General features: G+C 46.4%; 1 protein-coding gene across 5 annotated transcripts; it reads right to left on the reverse strand.

Annotated features, from left to right (window-relative positions):
* Positions 1-8: 8 nt before the first annotated feature.
* Positions 9-25,652, reverse strand: sulf2a (sulfatase 2a). Of its 5 annotated transcripts, none has more exons than XM_057029039.1 (22): positions 25,496-25,652; positions 20,168-20,236; positions 9,122-9,385; positions 8,167-8,406; positions 7,906-8,057; positions 7,096-7,265; positions 5,143-5,293; positions 4,820-4,995; positions 4,599-4,727; positions 4,388-4,444; positions 4,149-4,278; positions 3,824-4,040; positions 3,283-3,550; positions 3,104-3,200; positions 2,918-3,012; positions 2,783-2,839; positions 2,526-2,692; positions 2,239-2,381; positions 1,974-2,082; positions 1,858-1,891; positions 1,440-1,493; positions 9-1,154 (listed from the first exon to the last, which is right to left on the reverse strand). In XM_057029039.1, the coding sequence occupies exons 3-22, from the start codon at positions 9,315-9,317 to the stop codon at positions 1,124-1,126; spliced, it is 2,673 nt and encodes an 890-aa protein (XP_056885019.1). In that variant the 5' UTR covers positions 9,318-9,385; positions 20,168-20,236; positions 25,496-25,652; the 3' UTR covers positions 9-1,123. The 5 variants fall into 5 exon arrangements, with proteins under 5 accessions (XP_056885019.1, XP_056885015.1, XP_056885017.1 ...); XM_057029035.1 differs by having other exon boundaries at positions 2,783-2,842; XM_057029037.1 differs by lacking the exon at positions 25,496-25,652 and adding an exon at positions 23,388-23,411 and having other exon boundaries at positions 2,783-2,842.
* Between the last annotated feature and the right edge of the window lie 1,128 nt (positions 25,653-26,780).

A 26,780-nucleotide genomic window follows, 5' to 3' on the forward strand; every position in this document is an offset into this window, starting at 1 on the left:
AGGCCTCATTGGGTCAAACAACACTTTATTCACAATAACTATCAGTACTCGATTCTAAGGAGACTGCTAAAAAAAAGAAATCAAAGAAGCCAAGAAAAGCAGCATAAATTCACATCAATGAGTATTACAATGTGGTGTTCCTCGGTTAAAAGTTCATGTTAACATTGAACCCTTTAAGTGCTTTTCTGATGCCTGTGAGAAAAGTGGGGGAAATAAACATAAAAATGGTGGACAAGTACGTTTCCAAAGATACATCCCTCCCTAAAATAAACTCATATCATACAATGGGGGCTGCCTTTTCAGTATTATAAAAAAATATTGTAAACATTTATATTAATTGCACAACATACATTCAAATACATACTGTACTGTACAGCAAGATTTCACTTCTGTATTGTTATCCTGTAGCACCATATATAGCAAGCTGAACAAACTATTTGGATACTTCTACAGTGTGATACTGACAATACAAAGGAGGAGGAGGAAAATGGCATTCACTATTGATGCATTCTGCCGGTGGTAAAGGACTGGTCAAGGTGTAACTATCTCCCGCCTCAGAGTCGGACGGTACTCCATAACACACATTCATCAGCATTAAGATCAACTAGTATACAAAAGATAATGGCAAACAGTTTGTTAATGTTTGACAAAAGTCGACACCACTCTTGTGTGCAGACCTGTAGGCGCAGGGAAATAAAACGTCACGTTTCTCCAAGCACAAACAAATGAGAGCTAATTAACATGTGCCACACAGAGATCACGTGGTCATGATGTCAGTGCACAGCGGTAAAGGTGTGAAAGAAAAAGTCCATTCTGACTGGCACAGAAGAGCTGATTAAAGCTGATATATACACACGTAGCATCATCCAATGGCTTGTGGGCATGTAGCGCATGAATCCCGACATCCTGTTGACTTTAGTGGTCTGGCAGCAGAGGGTGAAGGATGAGTCAACTGCCAAGGAGGCCTTTCTGGTTTTTCTCCCTTTCAGCATCACCCCAGTCTCGGCGAGAGTGACAGAGAGCTGCCCTCGCGGGAATAAAAACCCAGATCAGATGAAAGTAAGCTTGGTTATGGTCCATGGAAATATGGTCAAGGTCCTCAGGGTCTCTGGACGCAGGGTGGTTACCCAACCCACCCTTCCCAAATCTGTCCTCTGTGTGGGCGAAATAAAAGAGTCAAGAGGTGACATCAGTAAACGGGACAGTGACGGGAAATTGTGGCTTCAGTTGTGATCTGAGCCCACCAGAACTGGGAGGAAACGTAACAAGTGACAATAACAAGACAGCATAACAAGACAATGTCAGACCTGCATTGATTTACTGACTGACTTGAGTGAGACAGGTAATGATACAATGCAGGTAAATGAGTGCTATACTGTAAAATAGACAACAGTCAGTAGAAGAGACAAACTGGGGAACTTGGGTCATGACGAACTCACAGCGATTTGGAGGAAGGCTTCTTCACTTTTGGCCTCTTTCGACGTTGAACTGGCCTGAAGCATGCATAGCACGCGCAGGGCAAATGCACGTGCATGGAGACAAAACACACAGATATATACACACGCGCGCAAAACAAGCACCCACACAAAAACATGCCCACGCACGCACACAGCAGAGACAAACAATTAGACTCCATTACAGAAAAGGGAGAAGCTGAAATGCATTTGTCTGAACATGCTGGCTGAAGAAATGCCCTTTCAGTGCACTTTACTTATTTCACATGATATAAACCATACATAATAAAGTAGAAACATAGCCATAGGGAAGCCATAAAGCCCCAGAGTTCAAAGAGTAACACGAATGTCATCTGCAGCTGTTCCAGTAATAAAAACTGCTGTGTGAAGAAAGTGAATGTACCTGTATTCACTGAAGTAGCTGCGCTCTTTGGCTCCTAAAAGAAAGCAGGTGTAACATTAGCCAGCGTCTGAGATTACCCGTGACACCGTCATTCCTGTTAAAGGCCCATTACTCACCCTTCTCCGGGGTGCATTGCTTATGTCCCTTGCAGCCCCGCAGGTCCATGAGCTGTTGATGCATTGCGTTAAGAGCGTTGCGGTCGAGCGTGCTGACGGCATTTATCAGCTGCACGAATAACATGGAGAAAATGTCAAAAGCAGCTTTGGAAACTATAGCTAATGTTTGGAAAAGTGACAAAGAACAGACCCCCCCATCCCACTGTGCTGACAGGAAAGCTGTTATTTCTGGTAAGCAGTTTGTCTTGGATATCTTGAGGCCTACCTGGTATGGGTCAGTGTTGAGGTCAAAATACTCCAGGAAGCCAGTAGCAAATTCACAGAACAGGAAGTTGTGTGTGTCATTAATGGTCCTCAGACACCAGTAGGTGTTATTGTTGGCACTGGTGCATGCACAGAAAGGACCCACTGAGGTGGGGGAGGAGTAGTGAGGAAGGGAGGGATGAGGGCAAAAAAACAAGGATGTTACAACAGTTTTCCAAAACTGTACCTGCATTTCAAAACAGTTCCACAACAAACAATTTCCACAGCTAACTGGTGTTTTTCCCTCACTTGTCCAGAAGGGGGCAGTCTGCCAGTGGTGGTTGTCGTGGGTGAAGCAGGTGAGGCCTGGCATGCTGCATGTGTCGTTGTTCTGGAGCCTCTTGAGGAATTTCCGCAGTTTCTTCCTGCGCTTCTGCTCCTTTTGCAGCCACTGAGTCTTCTGCTTTGATGGAACTCTGATGAAACATGAACAGAACATGAAATGCATCCAGCCTAAAAAAGGCACCAGGAATAGTTCAATCAACATCACCGATGTTTGTGCTCACCTGAGGGGTTGCACGCGAGCAGCACTGAACCTGAACGGCTCTTTATTTTTGAGGAAACTGCTGTAAAAACAGGGACTTCTTGTTAAACATGTACTCCTCTGTATGCAGACCAGCATTCTTCTAAAATAGTCTCACCTTGGAGGGTCACACTGACATTCCTCTGGTCGCACCTTTTTCAGGTGACCTTTGACCTCACGAAGGTTCTTGATCTTGGTCTGCAAGGTTTCGATCTGAAGAGAGACACACAAAAAAAACAGTCATTATACTAAATTAATGACCTGCTAAATTGACAGGGTTACGAGGGATATAATGTGGATGTACTTCATGCTCAATGTGCAGTTTGTGATCTTTCCATGCTTGGAGAGACTTGTAGAGACCTCCGTCGCATTTCACCGTGTCGTTCATTAGAATGGAGCACCTTCAGAAGACAAACATAACGAGTGAGCTCGTTCTATCCTCACTGAACATTTTCCATTGTGGTCAGATGCGCAGAGCAGCACCTGTATGTGACTTTAAGGGCAGCGGGAGGTGTGAGTCTGTTGTTGTTGGTGGGTCTGGCTGTCACCCCCATACCACTGAACTCGTCATTGTCTTCGTCATTCTTGAATCTGGCCCAGCTGCTGTTGCTGGAGCTCAGGGGCCGATAGCCCTCCTCAAGGTCTACAGCATACAGGTCTCCACCCAGCTCGAATGATACAGAACGGGCCCAGCGTTTCCTGGAGACAGCCTTACTGGGTTTCATCTCCGAGTAAGATGAGACAGAAGAGCCTGAAGTAGAGGAGAGCAAAGGAATGTGTTTGTCAGTGTAAACATCCATATTACAAGTGTGACTGAACTACTCCACACTACCACTGGGTGGCAGCAGAAACACGCGCTCCTCAACCAATGAATCCTTCAAACGCAGCTGAACCGGATATAAATTACCTTGTTTGGAAAGTCTTTGAAAACGACTGCAGTAAAATTTAAAGCACTCATTTTGTCAGAACAAAATTAAATCTATCAAGAACTACCAGAACTGTAGAACATGTAAGTGACAAGTGCCTTTCTTGGTGGACATCTTCTTCCTTTTCAGGACCGCTGTCTTTTTCAAGCCCCAGTTTCCGCAGTTGCAGCTGTCGGAACTATCAGCAGCGGCAGCAGACGGCTGAGAGGCACCTCTGGCCATTAGTGCCTGCATGCGTGGGGCGTACAGACCAGCCATGCCCTTGCACTTATACAGCCTCAGCTTGCCAGTTGAGTCCTCAACGCACTGCCACTTCTAAAAGAAGCCAGAGGGAAATTTCGGGAAAGACAAATTGACACCTTTCAACAAGTTTCACTTAAATCTTGAAAAGATTCTATTGCGTAAATCCTGGACATCAAGTACCTGTCCAGGCTGCTGGCACGAGGTCTGGTACTCTGCTCTCTGGCACAGGTCCTTCACCCGCTGGTATTTTGGCAGGAAATTCTCCTCCTGGGACACTTCCTTCCCATCAGCTCTCTTGTGCAGGGGCTTCCTGAAAGAACAGGAAAAGATGTTCGCAACAACCAAGGACACGGTGAAGGAAGACATCAAAGGACAATGTCCGGAATGAGAAGAGCCAAAGGTCAATCAATGAAACATACCCGCGCTCCACCAAGAAAGAGTCTCTCCATGTTTTCCCCTTCCTGTTCAACTGGAACCTAGAAAACAATCCAGAAAAATATGGTTGTAAATAGTTAGACACAAACACGTGCGGAGATTGTTTATCGGAGCCGAGTCTCCGTCAAGGCTCAGGCGCCATTGTGTGTCTGCTGAATTCAAGAAGACAATGAGAAATTATTGATGCGTGTGTACCGATTGACTGGCCGGTCTGTTTCCAGCAGTTTGAGGACAGACTTGCCGTCCATTTCTGAAGGAATATCGATACCAGCCATATCCAGCAGAGTCGGTGCCAAGTCGATGTTTAACACGATATGAGGGTTGCTGCAGAGAGGAGAAACAGTCATCCGCCTCACGCAACACTGGCAGGAAGACTAATTATTACAGTGTAATGCAAACTACATAAAATCACTCACGTGGCGCCTTGTTCCACGTTAGGTCCTCGTATGAAGAAGGGAACGCGGATGTCGAACTCATAAGGCATCGATTTGCCCTTAACCAGACCAAACTGGCCGATGTGGTAGCCATGGTCTGAAGTGTAGATGAGGTAGGTGTTGTCCAGCTCGCCCGTCTCCGCCAGCATGTTAAACACCTGCGGATGAAGACACAATTCAAAACCAACGCTGTGCCGTTTATATAAACTCTGAGTCAAAACATACACGGTTCTCTGAGGACTCATGGCCCCTCACATAAAAGGTGTTGAAGTGTCTCTTTTTGGCTCTGGTCTGTAGCTGCCTACCTTCTCCACAGAGTCGTCCACTGAGAGCAGCGTCTGCATCCTCCTACGCTGCAGCATATTGGTGAACTGCATGTGGACGGGCTTCATGGCCCCTGTGTAGCGGAGGATCCAGTGTTTGTCTGGGTTGGGGGCATAGTTATAGCTCGGAGTTCTGAAAGAGGTAGAGGAGAGAAAAGCCGCAACATGCTGAGATCATTTTGAGCATTTCATTTCTGCTGCACGGGCATGCTAAAACACAGAGCTAAAACACTCTTCATAGTGTGTGTATTTCCATCTTCATTCATGTCTTTTATTTGTTATATCTTTAAATCAGATTACAGCAAATAAAAGTGTACACAATTGCAGCAGGCAGCCTCTGTTGTTCATGCCGCTGCCTGTCTGCTGACAGGACTTTTCTTTGCAGCGTAGCTGAGAAAATGTTTACGCAGCACTTCCGCATGCAAAATGCAAAGAACTCTAATCGATAGGCCCGAACACGCAAAGTACATTTTAATCAATAATTAACAGTGAGCAATATGGAACTTTAATTATTTGAGAATAAACAATGGTAAATAGCAAATAAGAGCCGAGAAGAAAATATATTTAACGACTGGAGAGGATCGATTTGAGTCGTGAGAAATGCTAATGTCTCCCAGGCTGCCGGAACTATAATGTAGTATAACGATGTGCAGGCATGACGCATTCAGCAAGGTGAGAAGAAAGTTTATTGCCAGTGGAATACAGGACTTTTACTACCTATCTTGTACATAAGAGCAGAGGGATCCAGAGTGAGAAAAGCAGCTAGAGAATATCTCTCAGAAAACATCACCCCAGGGAGAAGAGATTTATGGAGGAAAAGCAATTAAAAGTTTGTGCAGAGACACCAGGGTGGAATTTTCAGAATATTCTGTGTATAAAGTCGACATGGCACAGGTTAATGATGCCAGAGGGATTAGCTAAAGCGGAAGATGGGCATGAAGGGTTTGGAGAGAGAGTGGAAACTGCAGTCTCATTACTGGCCTCGGATCAGTCTCTAGAGGCCAGCAGCAGGCCTCCAGGCAGTCAGGATGATAAAGGCTGCAACGCTGCCAGTCTAAAAGGTTGGCTCCACACATATTTTAATTCTATCACTGCACAAAAATGCACTAAGCAATCCAATGCATCAATAGGTACTGATACCAATCAAACATGTCTTATTTATAAGTCTTAAGGGTGCCACACTTTACAGCTTGCAATAGACTTGATCAATCAAATAGAGCATTGTTGTCCTCATGGCTCAGATTTACTACCCATGTGAGGACCGGGCTAAAGGCTGAAGCAAGATGAAGCAGAAAATGTAAATGTATGAAGGCAAATCTGCAGGAAAACCTAAAACCAGGGAGATGAAAATTTGTTAATGATCACAAATCAAACAAACAAAACAACAATCAGTATCACGCTAATCGACAGCATTAGTGAATATTAGTGACATCATTCAGCTCTTTCTATGTATTTGTGTGTGCACATGTGCGTGCATGTAGCAGAATCATTACCTATGCATTAAATATACATCATTCATGATCTCTTTAATCATGTCTGACAAAATGGTACAAATTAGCCCTGCTCATTACAGAGATAACACTAATGTGAACACACGAGCCAAACGCACTGGAAACAGTGGCTGCGTGTGGAGACGGCTCAGCTGTCACCAGCAGTCTGCAGCAGAGGAAGATAAAATCAAGCTGAGAATTTAAAATTCATGTCATTCTAGGTCAAATGAAAGAGAGCCTGAAAGTGTCGATGGCTCACATTCAGGAAAAGCTGCGTGTCAGAAAAGTGTAACGATTCTCCTTTGTGGTTTCGTGCCTCGTCCTACAAAATTCAAGCCAACGTGCACTTCTGGCAGTGTGAGGGAACTCTCCAGGACCTTGAGCACCATGCTGAGCACCATTCATCAGCCACAGTTTGGTTAATCACAACCACTCGGTCTCTTACATGTGCTGCGATGCATTGGGGAAGGCGGAGCTGTACTGGGGGGCGGAGTCCTCTGGCCCATGTGGAGCCACGTGGCTCAGGACCATCATCACAGGACGGTTCGGGTACGTTCTCTTGGACGTGCGGAAGTAGTTGATGCTTTCATTTGTGATGATGTCAGTGAGGTAGTCCTGTGGAGAGGAGAGGGACAGAATAGCAGAATGAAATTGATAGTGTGCTGACTGGTAACCAGTCGTGTTTCTCTGGTCTGATGCAGATTCTAAGCAGCAGTGGCTTGGATCTGCTCTTTGGATGGTTGGAGTTCAGATTCATTGCCTATGCTGATCTGAATATGCACTCTCATGTCGTTTCCAAGTACAAAGAGGGAAGATGATGCCGATGGTGCCGATGGAGGCAGGCAACAGATGCCGACAGATGTTTCGACAGCCAGTTGGTTCCATGTGTCCCAGCCCAGTATCCCAGTGTGATTTTAGTGAACATGGCACTGGCACGAGATCTTCCTCTCAAAGCAGTCAACATGTACCATTTAAATTTGGGTCATTTGATATTCTCGATGAATTGGTAGCTAAATGTTAGCAGTGCCTCAACCCATAACAACACTAAAACACTGCAGTCTCCTGCAGCCCCAAGGCCCGACTTCTTCAGTATAAATGTTCAGATTTGCTCCCAGGTTGTCCTCCTTTTATAGCATTATGATTCTTTTATGCCGCAGCAAGGTGCACTCATGTGCATCAACTCTGCCTGGCTGCTGTAAAAAGGCTTTTGTGTAAATACAGGGGGTGTTATCGCACAGTTAGAGTGCATAAATACCTTTGGGTAGTCGCTGCTGTGCTTCTCACGTACTCCGTTCCTGCAGAGGGTGTAGTTGTAAAAGCGGGAGTTCTTCACCAGCGCTACCCATTCCTTCCAGCCAGGGGGCACATACGAGCCATTGTACTCGTTCAGATACTTCCCAAAGAAGCCTGAGTGAGGAGCACATGGGCAGCGCATTTACTTTGATGACCTTTGATGTATACAGGAATCACTCTAAACGTGCATGGAGGATCTCGGTGGAGCCTCTTGGCAATTCACCTGTCCTGTAGCCAGAGTTGTTGAGATGTACAGCGAAGGTGTGCGGCTCATGGTGGGCCTGCCAGGAGGGCGACGAGCAGTTCTCATTGTTGGTGTAGGTGTGGTGGTTGTGCACATACTTGCCCGTCAGAATGGAGGAACGGGAAGGGCAACACATGGGTGTGGTGGAGAAAGCGTTGGAGAAATGCATGCCACCCTTCTCCATGATGTCTCGGGTTTTGTTCATGGCCTGCATCGAGCCTGGGAGACAACAGAGAGGGGGCGGACGGGGGGGAGAGGAGATTTTAAGGCCGAGGATTGAATTGGAAGGGGCACAGAGGACATAAAATGGTGGAAAATAGGAGAAAGAGAGCGAGGCAGAAAAAAAGAGGGTTAGAAAAAACTCAAGGCAGCGCACGAGTGGAAAAGAATAAACATTATGGATGTGGTGCGATTAAAGTAAGGCAGCAAAATAATTGAGGGGACAAATCTTTTTGGTAAAGTGTAAGCCATTTAGATTCTTGGTGCTGAAAGCTTTTCACGCTGATGGTAATTGTTTGGGAAAACAGATGCTTGACCATAAATTCCTGCTTTTCAATAGAAGTGTTCTCACTAGCGTTCACAGGGGGACAAAAGATGTCACAGAGGCCATTATGCAGCCACTCCAGTCCAATACGCCACTAAAGGACTTAAGCGGGAAGGGAGATGGCCAGAGTTTGGCACATGGACAATGGAAGCCATAGGCCGCCCTCATTTCATGCCAGCAATGGAGGAGCTGGCAAGGGGAGAACATGACTTTGAGTGGGCCTGTTGTTATGGTGCCAAGAGGCAGCGTTAGGCTGACTTTCCCTTGTTGATACTGTTGGATACACATGGCCAGAATATCCAACCTCCCGGGAGATGAACACAAAGCCAACAGAAGGATAAACAGATGCACAAACACACAGTAAAGGTCTGATAGAGGGCAGAATTTTACCCAGTTCGATGTCCTGGTCGTCGGTGAGAAACAGAATGATATTGGGTCGGATGTTGCGCACGTGGCGGTCCCTCTGGAGACGGGACCTGGGGCGATATCCAGACAGGTATCCAGAGCCCTGGGACACCGGGAGGATTCCCACCAGGACCAGCAGAAGGAGTAGAGGGAGAGGGGCGAAAAGCCCCCACCCAGCCATTACGGCAATCTGTAGTCACGTCCTCGGTCCTTTGTCTCACACACAGGAGTCTGCAGCTCCAACGCAGCCTAAACCACACACACACAAATGCAAAACATGATGAAAATAGCAGATGCAAGCTTTGCAAAGCCATTACTGTGTGCTCTTCCATCCAAATGCACCCGTTTGGGCTGATCTCAGCTTGTTAATCAATCATTAATGATGCATTAGAGTGGTGTCATTGGCTGCATGTAATGATCTCTGGTGATGAGCACATGGCTGCCAGGCCAGGACTAATGGGCCCTGGCCCTGGGCCAGCTCAGAAGTCAAAGTCCCCCTGAGAGGGTTGGCGTGGATATGAGCACTGTGAGAGGTGTTGGGTGCAGAGGTGAAGATGAAAAAGAGGGTTAAAAAGGGCCGATTCAAGCAAGGGTCAATAAACAGAGACAGCACAGATTGGAAACACAGACTGAAACACAGTGGAGTGGAGCAGAAAGTGCAAAAAGCTCTTGTGAAAAATCTAATGAAATTACATGGCATTATAAAACAAATTGCACCCAAGGTGTGAAGAAAATTGCAAATTCTGCTGAGTGCAACATAACAATTAAGGTTTGTATGACTGTCGCAAAGAGCTCCTGGATCTCTGCGTGCAGTTATCTAAAACTGCACTCTGATCTTGTTCTCTGTCTTCTCTCCCTCGTTAATAGTGCATATCGCCACAGAGCGTGCTGTGACAACTTCTAAACTCCCTGTGCACGACTTTCTCTGGGATGTGAGTTTAGAAGCAGCATATGGTAAAGTGGAGAAACCCAGAGGTGACCTCTCACAGCTGAAGCATCGGTAACGAGCTGAATGTATACACCAGAACAGACACGTGCACAGGCGCAACTGTTGCTATCAATGTCAGGGTGAAAGCTGCACAAAATGCAAAAAGCATTTAAGGACAGAGACGCTTCGAGGAAAAACTTGTTTATCTCTTTGCCGAAACTCGTGAATGCAGGACGACTGTTCTGTCTAACACACACTGCTCCCTGTTCCCTTCTGTTCCGTTGTCCACATTGTGCTCATTAAGGCCGTCTCAAACTCCCACACACGTCCTTCATCCTCCTCTGTGGTCCTGCTTTGCACAAACACACCTACACATGCAAGAAACTCCACATGGGTGCACACACACACACACACACACACACACACACACACATACACACAGAATATAATCTGTGCAACAGCAGCTGTGTTTGCTCTGCTTTCCTACTTGCAGGCCATGTGATTCTCCCCGGAGGAACTGTGACCCGGGGTGATCCTCTGTTTGAAATTGTCCTTGCTCTTTTTTGTGCTCGATGCCTGCATTCCCTTTTCATTTTGAATAGAAGGGAAGCTAGTGACAAGGAACAGGAGGGAAAAAAAGGAGCGAGTGAAAAATGCAAACTGGAATGGTTCTCTCTCACTGGCTCGTAGTTTGTGTGCATGAAAAGCTGGTCACAAATGTTCTAAATATAGACCAAAGGCACAAGAAGCGATCAGATTCCACAGATTGATCTGTTAACAACCAAAGTATGCAAATTTTTCTGTTATTGACATGGACTCTTAAGGGATTTTTCTTCTGACATTCTTCTCATGAGGCCCCCCCATCCCCGTGATACTGAGGACTAATTGGATTTCTAGGATTTATCGGCTTGAACCGACACATACAACCCTTTCATCCGGGCTTGTTCTCCCCTTTCCCCTTTTATCTATTTGCATTTTCATCCCTCAGTGAGGGAGATGCCGCATGGATACAGGAGGAGAGGGGGAGGAATCAAAACTGAAAACATTGTGGACATTTTTCTGTTCTCCAACAATGCGAAATGTTATGAAAAGAAGTTTCTATTTGATTTGAAGTCCTGTAGTTTCTTCTAATAATACAGCACTTGTTTCCTTTGTGAGCTCCTCCCACACCAGTTCTTTGCACTAAAGGCAAAGACCGCAGGGCCATTTCTTGTTACTCACCCTGAAAAACACAACAGAAAGAACTCATAAACTCACTAAAGACAGCATGCCGAAGATGAGATCACAGGGAATAAAACTCTAAATGCATATGAGAATCGGGGAATCGTTTAGGGTCGCACTAATGCCGAGCGATGCCTGGAAGTCTGGACACAGACGGAAAGTTTCACTCATCAGTCATTCGCTTGTAAAGAGGCTCTAAGAGACAGCAGTACCGCATCACCAGATAAAAACTTAATGCCTTGCATCTTTTATTGAGAAGGCTGAATTATAAATGCCTCGACAACAGAGCCGGCCATGTCAAAACCTGGGCATTATGGGAAGGTGGCGGCAAGTGTGCAGGGATGAAAACACACACCAGACAGATATGCTACAGCAGCCAACATCCCAGTACAAGTCAGGCAGAGGGGAAGCTGAAAGACGACGTGATAATTATTGCAAAGACTGTGTGGAGGTGTAAATCTACTTCACTCCTGTAAAAAATCCAAGGCTTTAAAACAGATATGACGAGAAGAGAGTGAGAGTGAGAAAAGCTTTTATTTGTAACTGATGAATGAGTCACGGCGAACGCTCACATTTTAATCAGCCGTATCTTGTCAGGCCTGTGGAAAAACACGGATAGACGAAGATGGAGCGAGAAAACAGCGAACGTGTGAAAAAGAGAAACACGGACAGATGAGGGAGAACAAAGCCGGAGCAATTTGTATGCAGATGAAACATGAAAACCAGATTTACAGACCTTCTATATGGAATAAGAGAGAGGAGCAAAAATCTAAAGTCTAAAAATCTCCTCCGCATCACTCTGGATTCAGCAAAACTTTGGCACCGTTTTTGTGTGTGTGTGATGGAAACATGAGGGAAACGTCCAGGGAAGCTTAAATAGACACATCCACTTCTGAATGTAGCCCAGTGAAACACCATCAAGCCAATCCTTTTGGTAATAATTGAGGCTGGCAGGGCTTTGCTTGTGTGTGACTTAGTTCCCATTGGCCTGCTTAGCTTTAAACAGAATGTGCAAAACCTCCAAGCACCCTTGAATTTACCAGTATTCAGATGCAAATACTGCAACGGCATGCTTCTGAGAGAGAGAGCAACTTTTAGAGGGGCTCCTGTGCATGTGTGCATGCATGAGGGGAGGATGTGTAGGTTATAGGAGGGGCCCATAACGCTCAATACAGTATGGAATGCTTTTTTCATGATAATAAGCAGCCAAGGACAGTTGCTGTCTTTCTCGACTCCCTGCTGGCAGAAATTTGCTCCATCAAATCTGGGAAGATGGTCTTCATGGCGGCTCATCAGTTACAGACCTAAATATGTCTGTTGACAATTTCCTCTGAAATGAGCCACATATTCCACATTAGTCTGTAATTGAGATAGGGATGGAAGCGCTACAGCTGGGCTCATATGCAAACCAAGAGCACTTATATAAATCACATAGTTCATTTGGACCCATTTATGCATCCATCTGGTTGCTTTTATATTTTTGTTCATCTCAAGTTCCATCAGTACTGGTTCCTTTGGGAGATATCAGGCCTGGTAGCTGCTATATGCTCCAGCTCATCCAGTTTGATTCATTAACAAGGAGATGAAGGACTGCGGATATTTTGCTGCAAACAAGCAAACGGGAAAGTTGTGACATCACATCGTATCTCCATGAGCTCCATCACCAACATCGGAAGATCAGTCGTATTCCAGCTCTCCTTAACTGGGCTCTGATGATTCTGTTATGTGGTCCATATGTACTTTTACATATGTTGGGTTGATGTCTTCTCTGTCAAACGGACTTTCATGATTTACTCAAGTTGGTTCAAAAACACAAAATAAGTACTACGAACACTGAGCACTGACCTAAAAACTCCATTCCCTAAGTGAAAGTAGGGAAACCATTTTTAGCAGCGCTTTGATTTAAACTATTTTTTACGCACATCACATTTAATGTGTAGGTCCTTCATATTAACTAACTTTAATAGCTGGCAATGACAAAAGATAATACAGCAGCTGACTCCATTCACTGGGAAGATTTCATTTAGATTTCCCTCAGGTTCTGATAAGCCCGGTACGCAGCAGACGTTTAAAGACAGAGTCAAAAACCACAGAGCAATTTTCTCTTTGAATGCACAGTTATAATAAGCAGGTTAGGCTTTAAAAATGGAGGAAATGTGACTTTTGTGTAACAAGGGAACTTCACGCTGGAACTATATCTCCCTGCAATTACTGTTGAGTGAGTTGCCTCAACATTTGCCTTTCTTTTCTTGATTATTTATCATATTCCTTTAAAACCACGGAAGGAAAGTGCTGCACAGCCAGTGAAATATGAATGAGTGTAATTTTAGTGCTTAACACATCATTAATCCTGTACTAAGCCTGCTGGCCTTAGAGGATGTTTAAAACTATAATGTGTTCTGGCTGGGAGAGCGTTCCCTCCAACAAACACACACACACACGCTTCAATTATGAATATTTCTGATTATAAACAGCTTTAGTGCTTACATTTATGCAAATCTTATCTTAATCTAAACCTTAATCTAACAGTATGCAGCCCGTAAAGAATTTATCTCACGTTCTAATTTTAATAGAGATTTCTAATTTGAGATAAGGAACACCAGCTGGGTCAGACTTTGTCGGCATGGTTCTTGTGGCAAATTCCAGCTTTTAACTTCCAAAAGCGCTGGGTGAGGCCCTCCCAAGACAAAGGAGGCATTTTGGGCAGCAAATGTCTTTGTTTGCATATGCGAGCCTGAACAGTTCTTATGTAATGTCGATGGAACAGATTAGGAGATTTTGGATTTCAGTCCTGCATCATCAGTCTTTCCTCCTACAAAAAAAATTAATGCTACAGGGCTTAAAAAAAAAAAGAAAAGAAATCTCTGCAACTTCATCATCCACAAGGGTAATTATCTTTTGTCTAATACAACAGAGACGGATGAGAAAGTGGATGAAAGGACCGAGGAGGAGAAGAATAGGAAGGGTGGAAGAAAGAGACTGTATGAAGGTGTCAGCGCTCACAAAAGGCCCAGTCATGATGTTTTCAAAGAGCTCTGACAGATTCCCTGAATATGTTTTGTTGGCTATAAAATCACACAAACACAGCAGCCTTCAGCCACTCAAACACACGTCTTCAGAGCGTCGACTTTCATCAGACGTCTTTCTGCAGCAGCGGGACTTAAAAGACAAGAACCCTGGTTAGGCTAATTATCTCTGAATCAGGAGGAAGTGAACCTCTTTGTTTTGTTCCGAATTTTATTCAGTCACGCTTTTATTGTCTCATCCAGGTTTAACAAACCAACTTCCAGACAAGCTTCCTCACAAGTGCAGCCAAATCATAAATAACAACTCTAAAATGAGGATGCGCCCCACACCCCCGCACAACGTTCTTGGTGTTTCCAGCAGCAACGCAGTGGCATGTAGCTCCTGCGTGGTGGTCTGCGGGGTTTCTCAGGGTCCACAGTGGGGTCGCAACATTTACCCCCTCCAATGCATCTCTGCCGTACACTCAGTCAGGGTCCAATATGAACACAGGGGTATTAGGGACAACGCAAACAGAGCCCCGATTGTCTCCGGCTTGGGTTCAAACCCCCGCGGCCCCACCTCCAGATCTTTAAGAATGGAAAATGGTCAATGGTGTTTTGTAAACATGTAGCCATTTTCACTTCAGATGGGGTTTTTTTTTCAGATGTTGGAGGGAAATGCGGCTGCTTTGCAGTCCAGGAGTGTCCTTGCCTTTCCTGTCCCATTGAGGTTTGTATGGGAACGCCATTTGTGGCGCGTCTGAGAGAGCGGTACAATTGCCAGCTCCTTTGAGACAGGAGCTGACAGCTGAAACAAGTGAGCGAGCTGGTGGACAGGACAGCCCGCTGAGTGATGGCTGTTTCTTATTGGCACTTATTGACCAGAGGCAAAGCCCCCCTGCAGTGTGTCACATCTTAACTAAATGGATTACTGACAAATCAGTCGGGGGCAATTGTTCCGGCGACCTAACTACCTCACTGAGACCCCAGCACAGCCAAATGACTTCTGCCTGACTTTCCATAACATCACCTCAACTGAGAGTCCAAGCAGCCTTCTAATAACTCCAGCATATGTTGGTGAAGCCAGTTAAAGACTCTCAGCTTTCAGGCTTCCATTTATTTTGTTTTAATTACACATTAATTCTCCCCCATCATCAAATTAGCACCTTCAGTGGGGACTCTTTGTAATTGCTCTGACTTAATGATGATTACAGACAGTCCTGGTCTCACTTCCAAGTAAATAACTGCCAGGAACACGGTGGATGTATCGGCAAGGGTCTGGAGGAATCGATGCACTGGCTGGAGTTTGAAGGTCAGCTGCTGCAGAAGTGATTATTGTTTCAGACTCTGGATTCACTTGACTGATGAACAATGCTTCGCCGTTATTTAAAGGGGCCCGACGCAGAGGAAGGATGTTTTTCTCTTGGGTGGCAGAGATCAAACCACCCTTGTGGTTGGAGAGGTGACATCCACTTTGTTAGAGCCTCACTTCTCTTATTCTCCATCCCACGCCCTCATACATTTGCTATCTGCTTCACTTGGCTCTTTTGTTGACGGATCATTGAGGGTTTAGGGATTCACGGACCAGTACGTCCCTCCCCATGTTGGAACATAGAGGATACAAAAAGGAGATTTGCATCCAGACAGCTGAATTACAATGGAATTCAATGTATGGCCAATTATACTACCCCAGTTTGCTTGCAGGATGCTCAAGAGAGACACCGAAAATACTTTGTAATCGAGTCACATAGACGATAATATCAAACAGAAGCCTGAGGTGAAACTGCAGCAATAGTTAACTGCACACAGTCAACATCATCCTTCTTTGTCCTGAGCCGTCTCCAGATGTCTCCTGCTCTTCAGGTTGGTATTCATCTTTCTCTGCCCCATCACTGGGAAAGGTGCCATCTGTCTGCTTTGACCTGTGTCTGGGACCATGGGGGCCGCAACTGTCTGACTGCCTAAGTGGGCACTGAGGGGGGGTCTCGGGCATGTTAGTTCCATAATGACAGCTAAACGTATTGCGGCTAGCCTAACAGCTGTGATGGTCTCTCTGAGTTGATATAATATTGATATTGTATCAGGTTGCAAAGGCCTTGGCATCCTTTTAATGAGAGCTCTGATTGATCAGGTAATAATTGCTCTCCCCTGACTGTTGATGATGCTCATTGGTGGTCCCTGTGGTGCTGACCACCATCCGATCTACACCTGACAGAGCCAAAACCTGCATCTCGTTTGTGCATCCATGCGTTTTACGGTGGTAATTGTGCTGGAACATTACTATTCTTTTGAGGCTGGGCACACATGCACGATGTCTCACACTCACTGTGGACATTTTACTTGCTTTACTGGATTGTTAGTGTTTAGTAGTGTGTCAAATGTAATACTTTGTTATAAGGATCTTTTAAGATCAAATATTAAATATGAGCTCTTTCTGTCTGCTCGCATAAATAAAACATGGAAAATTGGTCCAACAAACCAAATATTTCATCACAATTTAGAAGAATTTAAAGAGCAAATGAAGAAACCCCTTCCCTGCCTGTTTAGAGCTGCTTTCCTTGTTTCCATTCCCGATGGTGTCCCAGCCTGCCTGCCTGCCTGGGCAGGATCGTGTCAGGGAAAAGCCATCTCTGCTCGATTCTCTCCAATTAGGCCTCCATTAGCTTCCTGTCAGAGAGGCAGTCGGCAGTCTAACCCTCCGTGGCCGTTGATCATGTCCTCCCCCCACTCAGCCTCTGGGCCCCCTTCCTTCCTCTGGCTGCAGGGAGCCGATTTGTGCCTCCTATCTATCACACATGAGGTATAGCAGTGATAGTAACACCGAGGCACCTCTAAATGGTTTCTCAGCCTCACACACTTTTAACAGGTCCTTATCAGCTTTATCACACTTGGGTTGGAGCTAATGCTTTGTCAAACCTTGCGTAACGGCCAAAATCAAGCAATTACTGCACCGGGTCTTTGACCATTGCCACCCTGCCTCCACACATCTTTAAACCATTTTATCGCACATTCCTATCAGATGGTACATAAAACACTAGACAGCTCAAGAATTATACCCAGCTTTTCAACCAGTGTGTTTAATTGGTGTCTATAACCTTTTGCTGTGGATCACACAGAGCTAAAAGGTCAATCAGATTCATGAGAAAAGAAGCGAGGATGGATGCCGGCACTTTAATGAGCGTTGTACTGTGTCAAGACTGCTGTTGCACTTTGCTGTGAAATGGTGCGGGATTAGAAAATAAATGTGGAGTTCAGACAGTTCAGACCATGACCAGCAAATTCATTTAGGCATCACTGCAGAGAAGAAAGGGAGAACTTTTTTCTCCTGCGCTAATGCAGAGTTCCATTTCAACACATGCTCATATAAAGCTTTTCTCCAGTTTTGCATATAGAAACAGTAGCTTACAACCACAATGTACCAGAAACTGTCATCTCAACAGTGGTACATTCATTATGCCTCCCATGTGAATGATCCCTGGCAGAGAAGTTGAAAAAGTAGCAAAGATAAGGAAGTCGGAGAGAACAAACAAGTATCTGCAAGTAATTACAGACAATGGGCCAATTAGTGTGGATGGGATCAATGAAGTCAATGGCGACAATTAATTTGCTTTGTGCGCCTCAGAAAACTAGAGAGCCTAGAGAGCACCGATTTCTCCAGGCTTTATTTTACAAATGCACCCCAAAGGAACTCTGACAGGCCTGTGAGAGCCACAGTGAACCAAAAAAGCCACAAAATGCTTCAAGTTATGTAATGAATGCAATAAAAATGCAAACAAGAGGCGTCACACAGAAGCTCCGTATTTCCACCAGATGTGCCTTTTTTTTTTTTTTAACCGGTGGGCAGTTGACATAAGTGGTGCCATCTTTAAGCTCCTTGTTAAACACCGCTGTGATTAAAAGGAATTACCTTAACGGCCAGGGAGCCGAGGATCAGAAGAGGAAAGGACCGGGACCATTTGTGGAATACAGATGAGGCCTCCTTTCAGCAACACCGCCCCAGATAGCTGAAGTTAGCCGAGCGGTCATGCAACTGGCAAAAGAGATACTCTCCCATGCATTAGCAAACACACAGACGCGCACGAATGCACGCACACACACGATCTGGAGCCGACACACAGCAAAAGAGCTTCTTCTGTGTTGTCACTACAAAGCTTTGCCAGAGTGCCGAGTGGCCTCGGTGTGTGTGGCACCGCGGGCTGGCACACTCACGGGGGGGTTTTACTGGGGTGCCGTCCTGAGTCAGGCGGCGTGCCCGATGTTGACAAAGCCTGGTATCGCCTGCTGTCAGCTCATTCTGTGCGCACCCAGCGGAAAGAATCAATTAGGGTGACCTCACAACAGAACACTGTAATATTTGACTTTTAATCAGCAGGCAGATGGCAGGTCCCCGCTCATTTCTGTGGAAAACGAGGGTCTGGAAATTGCTGCTAGGGCCTCGTACATGTGCATCGTAGACCCCGGGAAGGGGGGGGGGTGGTATCAGCTCGCAGAGAAGTGGCCATTAACGCTAGGTTATAATACCACATCGAGTTAAAAGCATATATGATTTCACTCACAAGATATCTAAAGCAGCTTAACTGCTAACAACAGAGAGGAAATATCCCGTAGCTCAAGTGTGCGTGGAGGGGACAGCGGTTTAAGAAAGAGAAACTTCCGTCGGCACAGGAGCCGTGCCTTTGAAGAGTTTCTCTTGAAGATTTATAGTTTGTATCCCACACTACCAGGAGGCTTCCTCTGGCTGCAACAAAAAGAGGTGGAAAGGCAGAGGTGAATGCTGTCCTGGTGCTGCAGGTTTTGAAGTGGAGATGAGTCCTCAAACAGAATAGCAAAGGCACATCACTCACTCGCTCGCCATTAATGGTGGATGAAGGAAACCAGAGATTATCTACGCTGAATATTAACTGAAGACGTGCGCACTTCCTGTTTTCGCAGCACATCAGATGTTTATCAAGTCGTCCTTATTGAAAGTCAATCCAAAAGAGAAACTGATTACCGTCACCTACTGATGTTCTGGAGTAATGAGTCGGCTGTGCACAGCTGTGCACATAATGTCCCCACATGCTCGGCGAGCTGCCGCTGCCGTCCGCCTGTTTGCACAGGATGAGTCTGATCCCGGCAGCAGCGGCAGGAGCTCATATGTATTCCTGGTAAACAGCCAACTGTGGGGCGGCCGTGTGTGCCGCCCCATGCACATTTTTTGTTGTTGTCTCGGAGTAAATTATCCTTTAACCTTGGCTAGTTGCAGACGGGTGATTTGACAAATCTGACATTGACGAGTACATTTCTGTTACGAATGGCTACATTTGGCCAATTAGGCTGCAGCGGGGGCGGTTTTGACTAAAAATTGACCGACTATTCTGTCGTGGCTCCATTCTTTCTACGCGATCGCTCTTTGAACTAGCAGTGGCAGGGGTGGGGGCAGCGGCTGATGTGGCCACAACACAACCGCAGCACCCACAGCACTCTCTGATCATTGATTTCATCTCAGCAACCTTGTCAGCAATAACATCTTATTTATGCAGAGTGAAACGGTGATCCCTTGTAGGTAAGACCGGGAGAGGTGATGGGATTCTGAGACTGGGTAAAAGGGTTTCTGACGTACGACAGTTGCAACCGCTCTATTCCCCACAGTAAACACGCTGTTGACGTTAACTCGAGCCGGCTGTGTTGTCTCTTTCCTCTCAGGGCTGCAGACTCCATGGTAACAAGGACAATAGTTTGTTTTCTTAGATACGGAGTTGATGTCGACAGGTGGAGGGATTCAAAAATGCATATAAAGTGCGATGAGGAGGGCTGCAGATGTGGCCTTAATCCCACAAACATCTGGAGACACCGTATGAGGCGGAAACACGAGGACGGGAGAGGCTCTCACCATACCTTCTCTTCTAAACAGGCCGTCTCTGATCTTCTCTTCTCCCACGGAAATCAGCCACTGGCTTCCAGGCTCTGCAAGAAAAGAGACAAATTCCATAGTGTGTGATCATCTATGCATCTCAGAGAGAGCAGCCCAAATATACCCAGCCTGGTGTGTGACAGGGCTCGGTATTAAACATAAAGCACAGACACAACTCCTGCCTCGCGCTCTCCCAGGGGACGGTGACACATCTGTTCACACGGTAACACTGTCACCAACTGTGGGGGCTGGAGACAAACAAGCACACGCTGTATGTGTGTCTGATAGGACACGCGTGCAGGCTGGGATGAGCGCGTGAACGGGTGACATTCTTGTTAATTCCGACCACTGGAGGCGCAACATCAGATTGTTTTCAACGCACTTCAAGAGGCCTTTTCTGTCATTTCAAACCATCACTTTCACGTGCAATTAAACTGCTTCCACAGCCTCAGTTGGGATGTTGTTGGGAACGCAACCCTTTTCTCCGCAGACGTGTCCCCATGACAGGAAACGTCACATCCGTGTCCCGATGGTGACCAGCTGTCAGCGCGTCGAGCCACGCCCACTTCGACACCTTCGTGTGCAAATCTCAGGCTTACTCTGACATTTCTAGGTGCTGTTGTAACCTGGCTAAGAATAAACCACAGACGTGTTTCTGCCTGCATCTCCATCCGCTCCAGCCGACAACAGCTGAAGCTGGACGATCGCGTCTGCCTGTTTTCCCGAGCAGTACAAAAACAACTCAGCACCTCCTGCAAAAACAATATTAGCATTTGGTTTCACGTCCCACCGGCACAGCCTGACTCTAGAGCCAAAACCGAGGCGTGGAGGAGGGATCCCACCACTGAAACGACACCAGAACCATCGCTCATCCTGACAGCAATCAGCGACGGTTCTTGGCCAGAGCTGACACCTACACAAACACGCGGGTTTCAGCAGAAACCGAGCGGTTTAATCTCGATTCTTTCGTGTGAGTAAAAGAGTGGCAGATTTAATATAGTAAACCCTCGGAGAGACGGCAGCAGAACGAGGGGGAACCGAAACAGGTGACAAGTGTGAAAATGCAACGCCTGGACCCGTCCTTGATGTGAAGAAGAGGACGATACATCAAAAAGTGACGGCGCAGAAAGACGGCTATTACCCAGGTGAAGTGAACAATGAAGAGGCGTCTATTTTTAGTGGAGGAGTAAAAATACTCCAGGGGTTCATTTACTATTCTTCTCCATAAAGAACTCCCGTGGTAATGAATCTTATTTTATTAGTCACGATAATCTGCTGCTCCGGGCAGAGTTACGCTGAACCCTAATGGCATTTTGAATTGCTCCAGCTATGACACTGAATGACCCACGTGCGCAAATAAAAGCAATCACGCAACTCCAGACGCTCCCGACCGAGACCGTAAAAGTGACCGAGGCTCAGCTATGATTATTTATTTACTTATTTTGGGATCAGTTGCGTCTCCCCGTTGAGCCGGAAGCTGATTAGTTTCCCTGGGATGGAGCCCTGGCTCTTTCCTATTGATCCCTCACCCCCCGGCCTGGTCTCCTCCCCAATTAAGAGTTCACTAAGCCGCCACGGTGGATCACTCCTCATTAATGCAACCTTTACGACGGTACCTATATCTTCCCGTTAGGACTCCACGCCTCCGTTTCAGTGAGGGTTAAATTACCGAGTCAGCTGTGCAGCAAGGGTGGAATTTACGGTGCTTTTGACAAGATGGAGCAGCTCAAGGTTAGCAAAGGAACGCCGCACCTCATTTAACATCAGTGAGGAGATAGCTGATCGCCTCAAGAGAATCCCAGATTAATGCGAATTTATAAAACTTTAGATGCAGAGATGTATCTGGGTGTCAGATGAGCACGATCAAAGGATCCACTGGATTAGCCTCAGATCAAACGCAGTTAAAAGCCTTCGGAGGAGGAGTTTGTGAAAGCGGCGGACACGGCGGAGAGAAACATAGGAAGAGTAGCTGATGAGTTGTCTGCCGCCTGAAACAGGCACAAGGAGTCTGTTTTTCTCGGGTGAAGTAATGGAAAAAAAAACAGTTCAGTCACAGGTCAGTTGTGTTTCGCCGCGACTGCCCTTAAAAACGTAATCTCACCGCTTTGGTGAAGTGAGAAAATCCAATTTCAGAGATCTGTAATTCCATAAACCTTATTAGGCACTACAATGGCTGCTACAGCCTGAAGGAGCGGCAGGAAGGAGTGTGTGTGTGTGTGTGTGTGTGTGTGTGTGTGTGTGTGTGTGGTGTGTGTGTGTGTGTGTGTGTGTGTGTGTGTTAGAGCGGTTGAAGTTACAACCAGGCTACACACAAGGATGGAGGGACAAACACAGGACTCAATCAGGTGCGTTCTCATCCAATAATGAATCCTGATGTTTGTCTTTGGTGCTCACGTGTTTTCCAAAATAAAGAGGAATTGTAGCACTGTCTTAATTATGACGCTTTCTGAACTGACCCTGAATGACACCAACCTGCTGGTCTTACGTAGTTCACGACTTCTTTTATTTCTCCTTATCTTTATTTTATTTTAACATAATCCTTTCTTTGCTCTGAGCTGGAGCGGGCTGGGTTTGGGTAAAGCTTTGTGCGTGCGTTTAGAATTTCAGAACACAAAAAAGAAAAAATCAGCCTTTGCTGTTTTTGTTTGAGAAGGCGGCATCCTGTATTATTTTAATCCTGACATAAATGGGCCATTTAGATCGCTATTACAAGAGTGCTTCCATTGATTGTTTGCTTAGATCCAGGAGAGATCGGTGAGTCTCTGTGTTTCTTTGCTAATGGAAACCATTTCAACGCACATCTCAGTCAGAACAGAGCCAAGAGCGAGTGGCGGGGGGACAAAGTCATTAAAAGATAAACCCCAACAACATACAAGATGATTACTCAACATAATAACAGTTAATTTTGTCATGAATTATATATACATTTTTTAAAAACTCAGCAGATATGCTTGTGAGCTAAAAAAAAAAAAAAGCTCAGAAGAGAACAGAGAAACGATTTAATGCCAAAAAAAAGAGAGATATGAGGGCTTTAGTTCTGTTTGATATGTGAAGGAGACTCTTGTCGCTGTCTCTCCTGAGACAGTCGGGGCACTGAAGCCTGCACTCGCTAGCCGGCAGGTTATAATTACATTTCCCTGTGGGACACCTGCACCACCGCTGCTCAGCCACAGTGGAACGAGATTGAAATCTGATTGCACTCACACTGTCGAATGGCTGTTCAAATGTGAATGCAGGGAATTACGCGCAGGGCACAGTGAGCAGAATGAGCCGATATGACTCCTGCAACACAGAGAAGGCGGCACGCGAACATTAGCTAAGCAGAGAGCATGACCGACAGCACGTTTGAGTACGCTGGTCTTTACTCACTGTTGGAGAAAAGCATCTGCAGCTGCATCAGAATTTACAGACGCGGCCTCGTAGTAAACCAACAGCATCTATATCCTTAACGACAAAGACAGAGCAAGTGGGATTAAAAAAATTTGATATTCATATGGACACAGCTGCTTCCGTCACACGGGAGAAAGACCTCCAAATTCTGCTTCCATCAGGATTTTCAAGCGTTAAATCTGCAACAGACAGTGCAGGTAGAAGGCGTAGCTCGGTAAGTGCTTAACAAGGCTAATGGGAGACATTAGCTTTGGGGCCCCTCCAATACCACCCCTCCATGTGTAATCACAAAAGGTCAAGGCGGTAGTAAAATGAGCAGACACGGGCGCAGCCCCGGCCGCCTGCGGGCCCACAGAGACCTTTGAGCTGTGTCACCTTGGCTGTTGTCACCGATATCCACCACCTGTCACCACAGAGTCCCCCGGGCCAGAGGACGCGGTGGCGGCGATGATCGGTTTGCCGATAAACGCGCATTCTAAGCGCCGAGAGAGGGAAGGGGGGGCACGTCCTCTGCTTTCATCAACAGCCTCTGTGTAGGGTATTAGCATACAATACATATTCATGCCGATCTCTGCGCTCCACTGCATCGCCAACCCCGCTGCACACTTTCCAGTCATTTTTACAAGTGGTGTCAGGCTGCCCATGTTCACCATCGGTCACGCGTGCCCGCTTAGGCATTCACAGCATGGCCACAGCACAGAACATCAACAAGTCTGAAGGTCATCACTCTCTGCCACAGACTGTGTGTGCGTGTGTGTGCGTGTGCGTGTGTAACAGGTAGGCAGACAGGACCGTCCTCAAGTCCATCCTCATGTCTCAGTCAGAAAAGAGGCCAGTTGATGTGGGGCTTCCATGGAAGAGTGCGCTGCGATAAATAATGAATGCTTAAAGAACAGATCGCTGGAGCTTACTTCACATCCATCCCATGTCCTTACATCCCCCCTTCCATCCACTCGTACCACAGCCAACAGCACGGATCTTCAGCTGTTCCGTTATTAATTCTGCAGCTTTTAGACCCCCGCCTGCATCCGCTGCTGGTCGGCGGCTCCCAACCGGAGGCGACGCAGCCTTTGACCCGTAAACATATTGGCAAAGCACTGACGGTGAGCCGATCGGCCGGGGCGATGGCTGTCGAGCTGAACCATGCGGGCGTCTAAAGGGGGCTGCAACTGTGGAAATGGCCACATTCGAACAAGTGCTGCTGAATGCCTCCTCCATTTTTAGACGTCCCAAACCATAAAAATTACATGGAACAAATGAGAAGACATTTTGAAGCGTTTCCTAAAACAGGCTGCAGAAACACTTGAGCAACATATGTTCAAGTCTGATTTAAAATCTTCGATCTGTTGCTGTCAGGGTATTTACGTTTTTATTTATTTATTTGGGGGAGGGGAGATGTCAAGAAAACTAGCATTCCAGATATGGAAAGGCAGTCAGCCAGCACAAAGGGCTGCTCAATGAACTGGCTTCTGCTTCAAAACGAGTCCGACCCAAAGTCTCAGAGACTTTGAAGACGGCCGGAATTTCTCCGCCTGCCTCAACGCCGCTGCTTCGTAAATCAGGATAACTGCAGAGACAGAGGAGACACATTACGTGCTTCAACTGCCACAAACTTGTAACGCGGCGGCAGCTGTCCCTCTGCACGCCGCTGCCCCGATTCACAGCCGCACGCTCTGTGAATGAGAGCGGCGGCGCTGCTGAATGAGCGGCTTTATCTGTGACGCTGAGCGGCACCGTTAGTACATATGTCTCACAGGCAAACGGAACGGCTCGGAGCATTCAAGTGTAAACTAGGGCAAGGCTGGAGCACTGTGCTCTCTGGATATGCTACTCTGGAAGTCCTGGAAAAATGGTCTCAACCAGGCACACACACACACACACACACACACACACACTTTGTTACGTTACCCAAATCCACACACCTGTTCCGGGCTGTCCAGCACCATCCAGAGCTGTCTGGTCCGTTCAGATTCAGTCCTCAGCACTGGCCGAGAGAGGAGCTGGCTTCACCCCCCACGCAGCCCGGCGCAGACAGCTCGCCGTTATAGATGCACTGACAAGTGAAAGGAGAGAGGCGTGGTTTGCCTTGAGATGAATAAAAGAGGGAGGGAAAGAGGGAGGAGAGAGGGTCCCCCAATCTACAATTCAATTTGAGCCTCACTCTCTTTTCAGCGGAATTTCTGTCTTTATTGATTTTTGTTTGTTTTTCCTTCGTTTAAATGCTTCCGTCCTTCTCCCCGTTTTAATCCTCCCTGTTTCCGTCTGATTGTCCTCCACATTTTTCATCACATTAAACTCTTTTACTTCGTTCTTAAGCTCTCAGACGCTGTGTGTGCGCGTGTGTGCACGCTTGTGTGTGCACGCTTGTGTGTGCACGCTTGTGTGTGGACGCTTGTGTGTGCACGCTTGTGTGTGCAGTTTTGACATTCTGTAGAATTATCCCCCCGAGGATCATCGTGTTTTTGATATATCCCGCTTGTATTGTCCAAAAGGAAATTGGTTTTGTGCATGCGTGCGCGCACAGCCTCGTGGCTTTTATCTTCATTTGTGCTCCCATAGAAACTAATTTCAGTGTGTGTAAGGCATCGTTGCTAAGAACCCACTGTATTCATTTACTGGAGAGACGGGGAGGCAATATAGTATTTCATCATCCTCTGTTATTTGCCTTTTTGCAGGCAATATTTTCAATATTCTTGCACAAAATTACCCAAGCTTGGATTTCCAAGCTGCCAAACTGATGACATTTTAAAACAACTCAGGCTCAGGGTTTTTTTTTTTCATTTTTAGTGTGCAACCGGATCTCAAACCAAAATGTCTCGTTAATTAATAGCAAAGTTTGCTGTTCTTTCTGCCAGAGTCCTCGGCGTCTCCCAGTCAGCAGCCGTGGCTCTGCCAGCCTGCCTCTGAGGTGCCAGTCTGACAGTCATGGGGTGTGTGTGTGTGTATGTGTGTGTGTGTGCCAGGCTGTGCCGTCCCTCCTCACCCCCTGTAGAATAAAGATCGATCCCCAGTTCCCTCCCATTCCTTTCTCTGCCGCTCCTCTGTGTGCCTCTGCCTTTATGACACTGTGAATAGGTGAAGCTCACAAGCTCCAACAGATGGCCAGAGCTGCTTCACTATCTCTCTCTCTCTCACACACACACACACACACACACACACACACACACACACAACACACACACATACTTCTATCTTTGTGAGGACTTT

This window comes from Takifugu flavidus, chromosome 4 (assembly GCF_003711565.1).
Source record: "Takifugu flavidus isolate HTHZ2018 chromosome 4, ASM371156v2, whole genome shotgun sequence".
Taxonomy (NCBI): domain Eukaryota; kingdom Metazoa; phylum Chordata; class Actinopteri; order Tetraodontiformes; family Tetraodontidae; genus Takifugu; species Takifugu flavidus.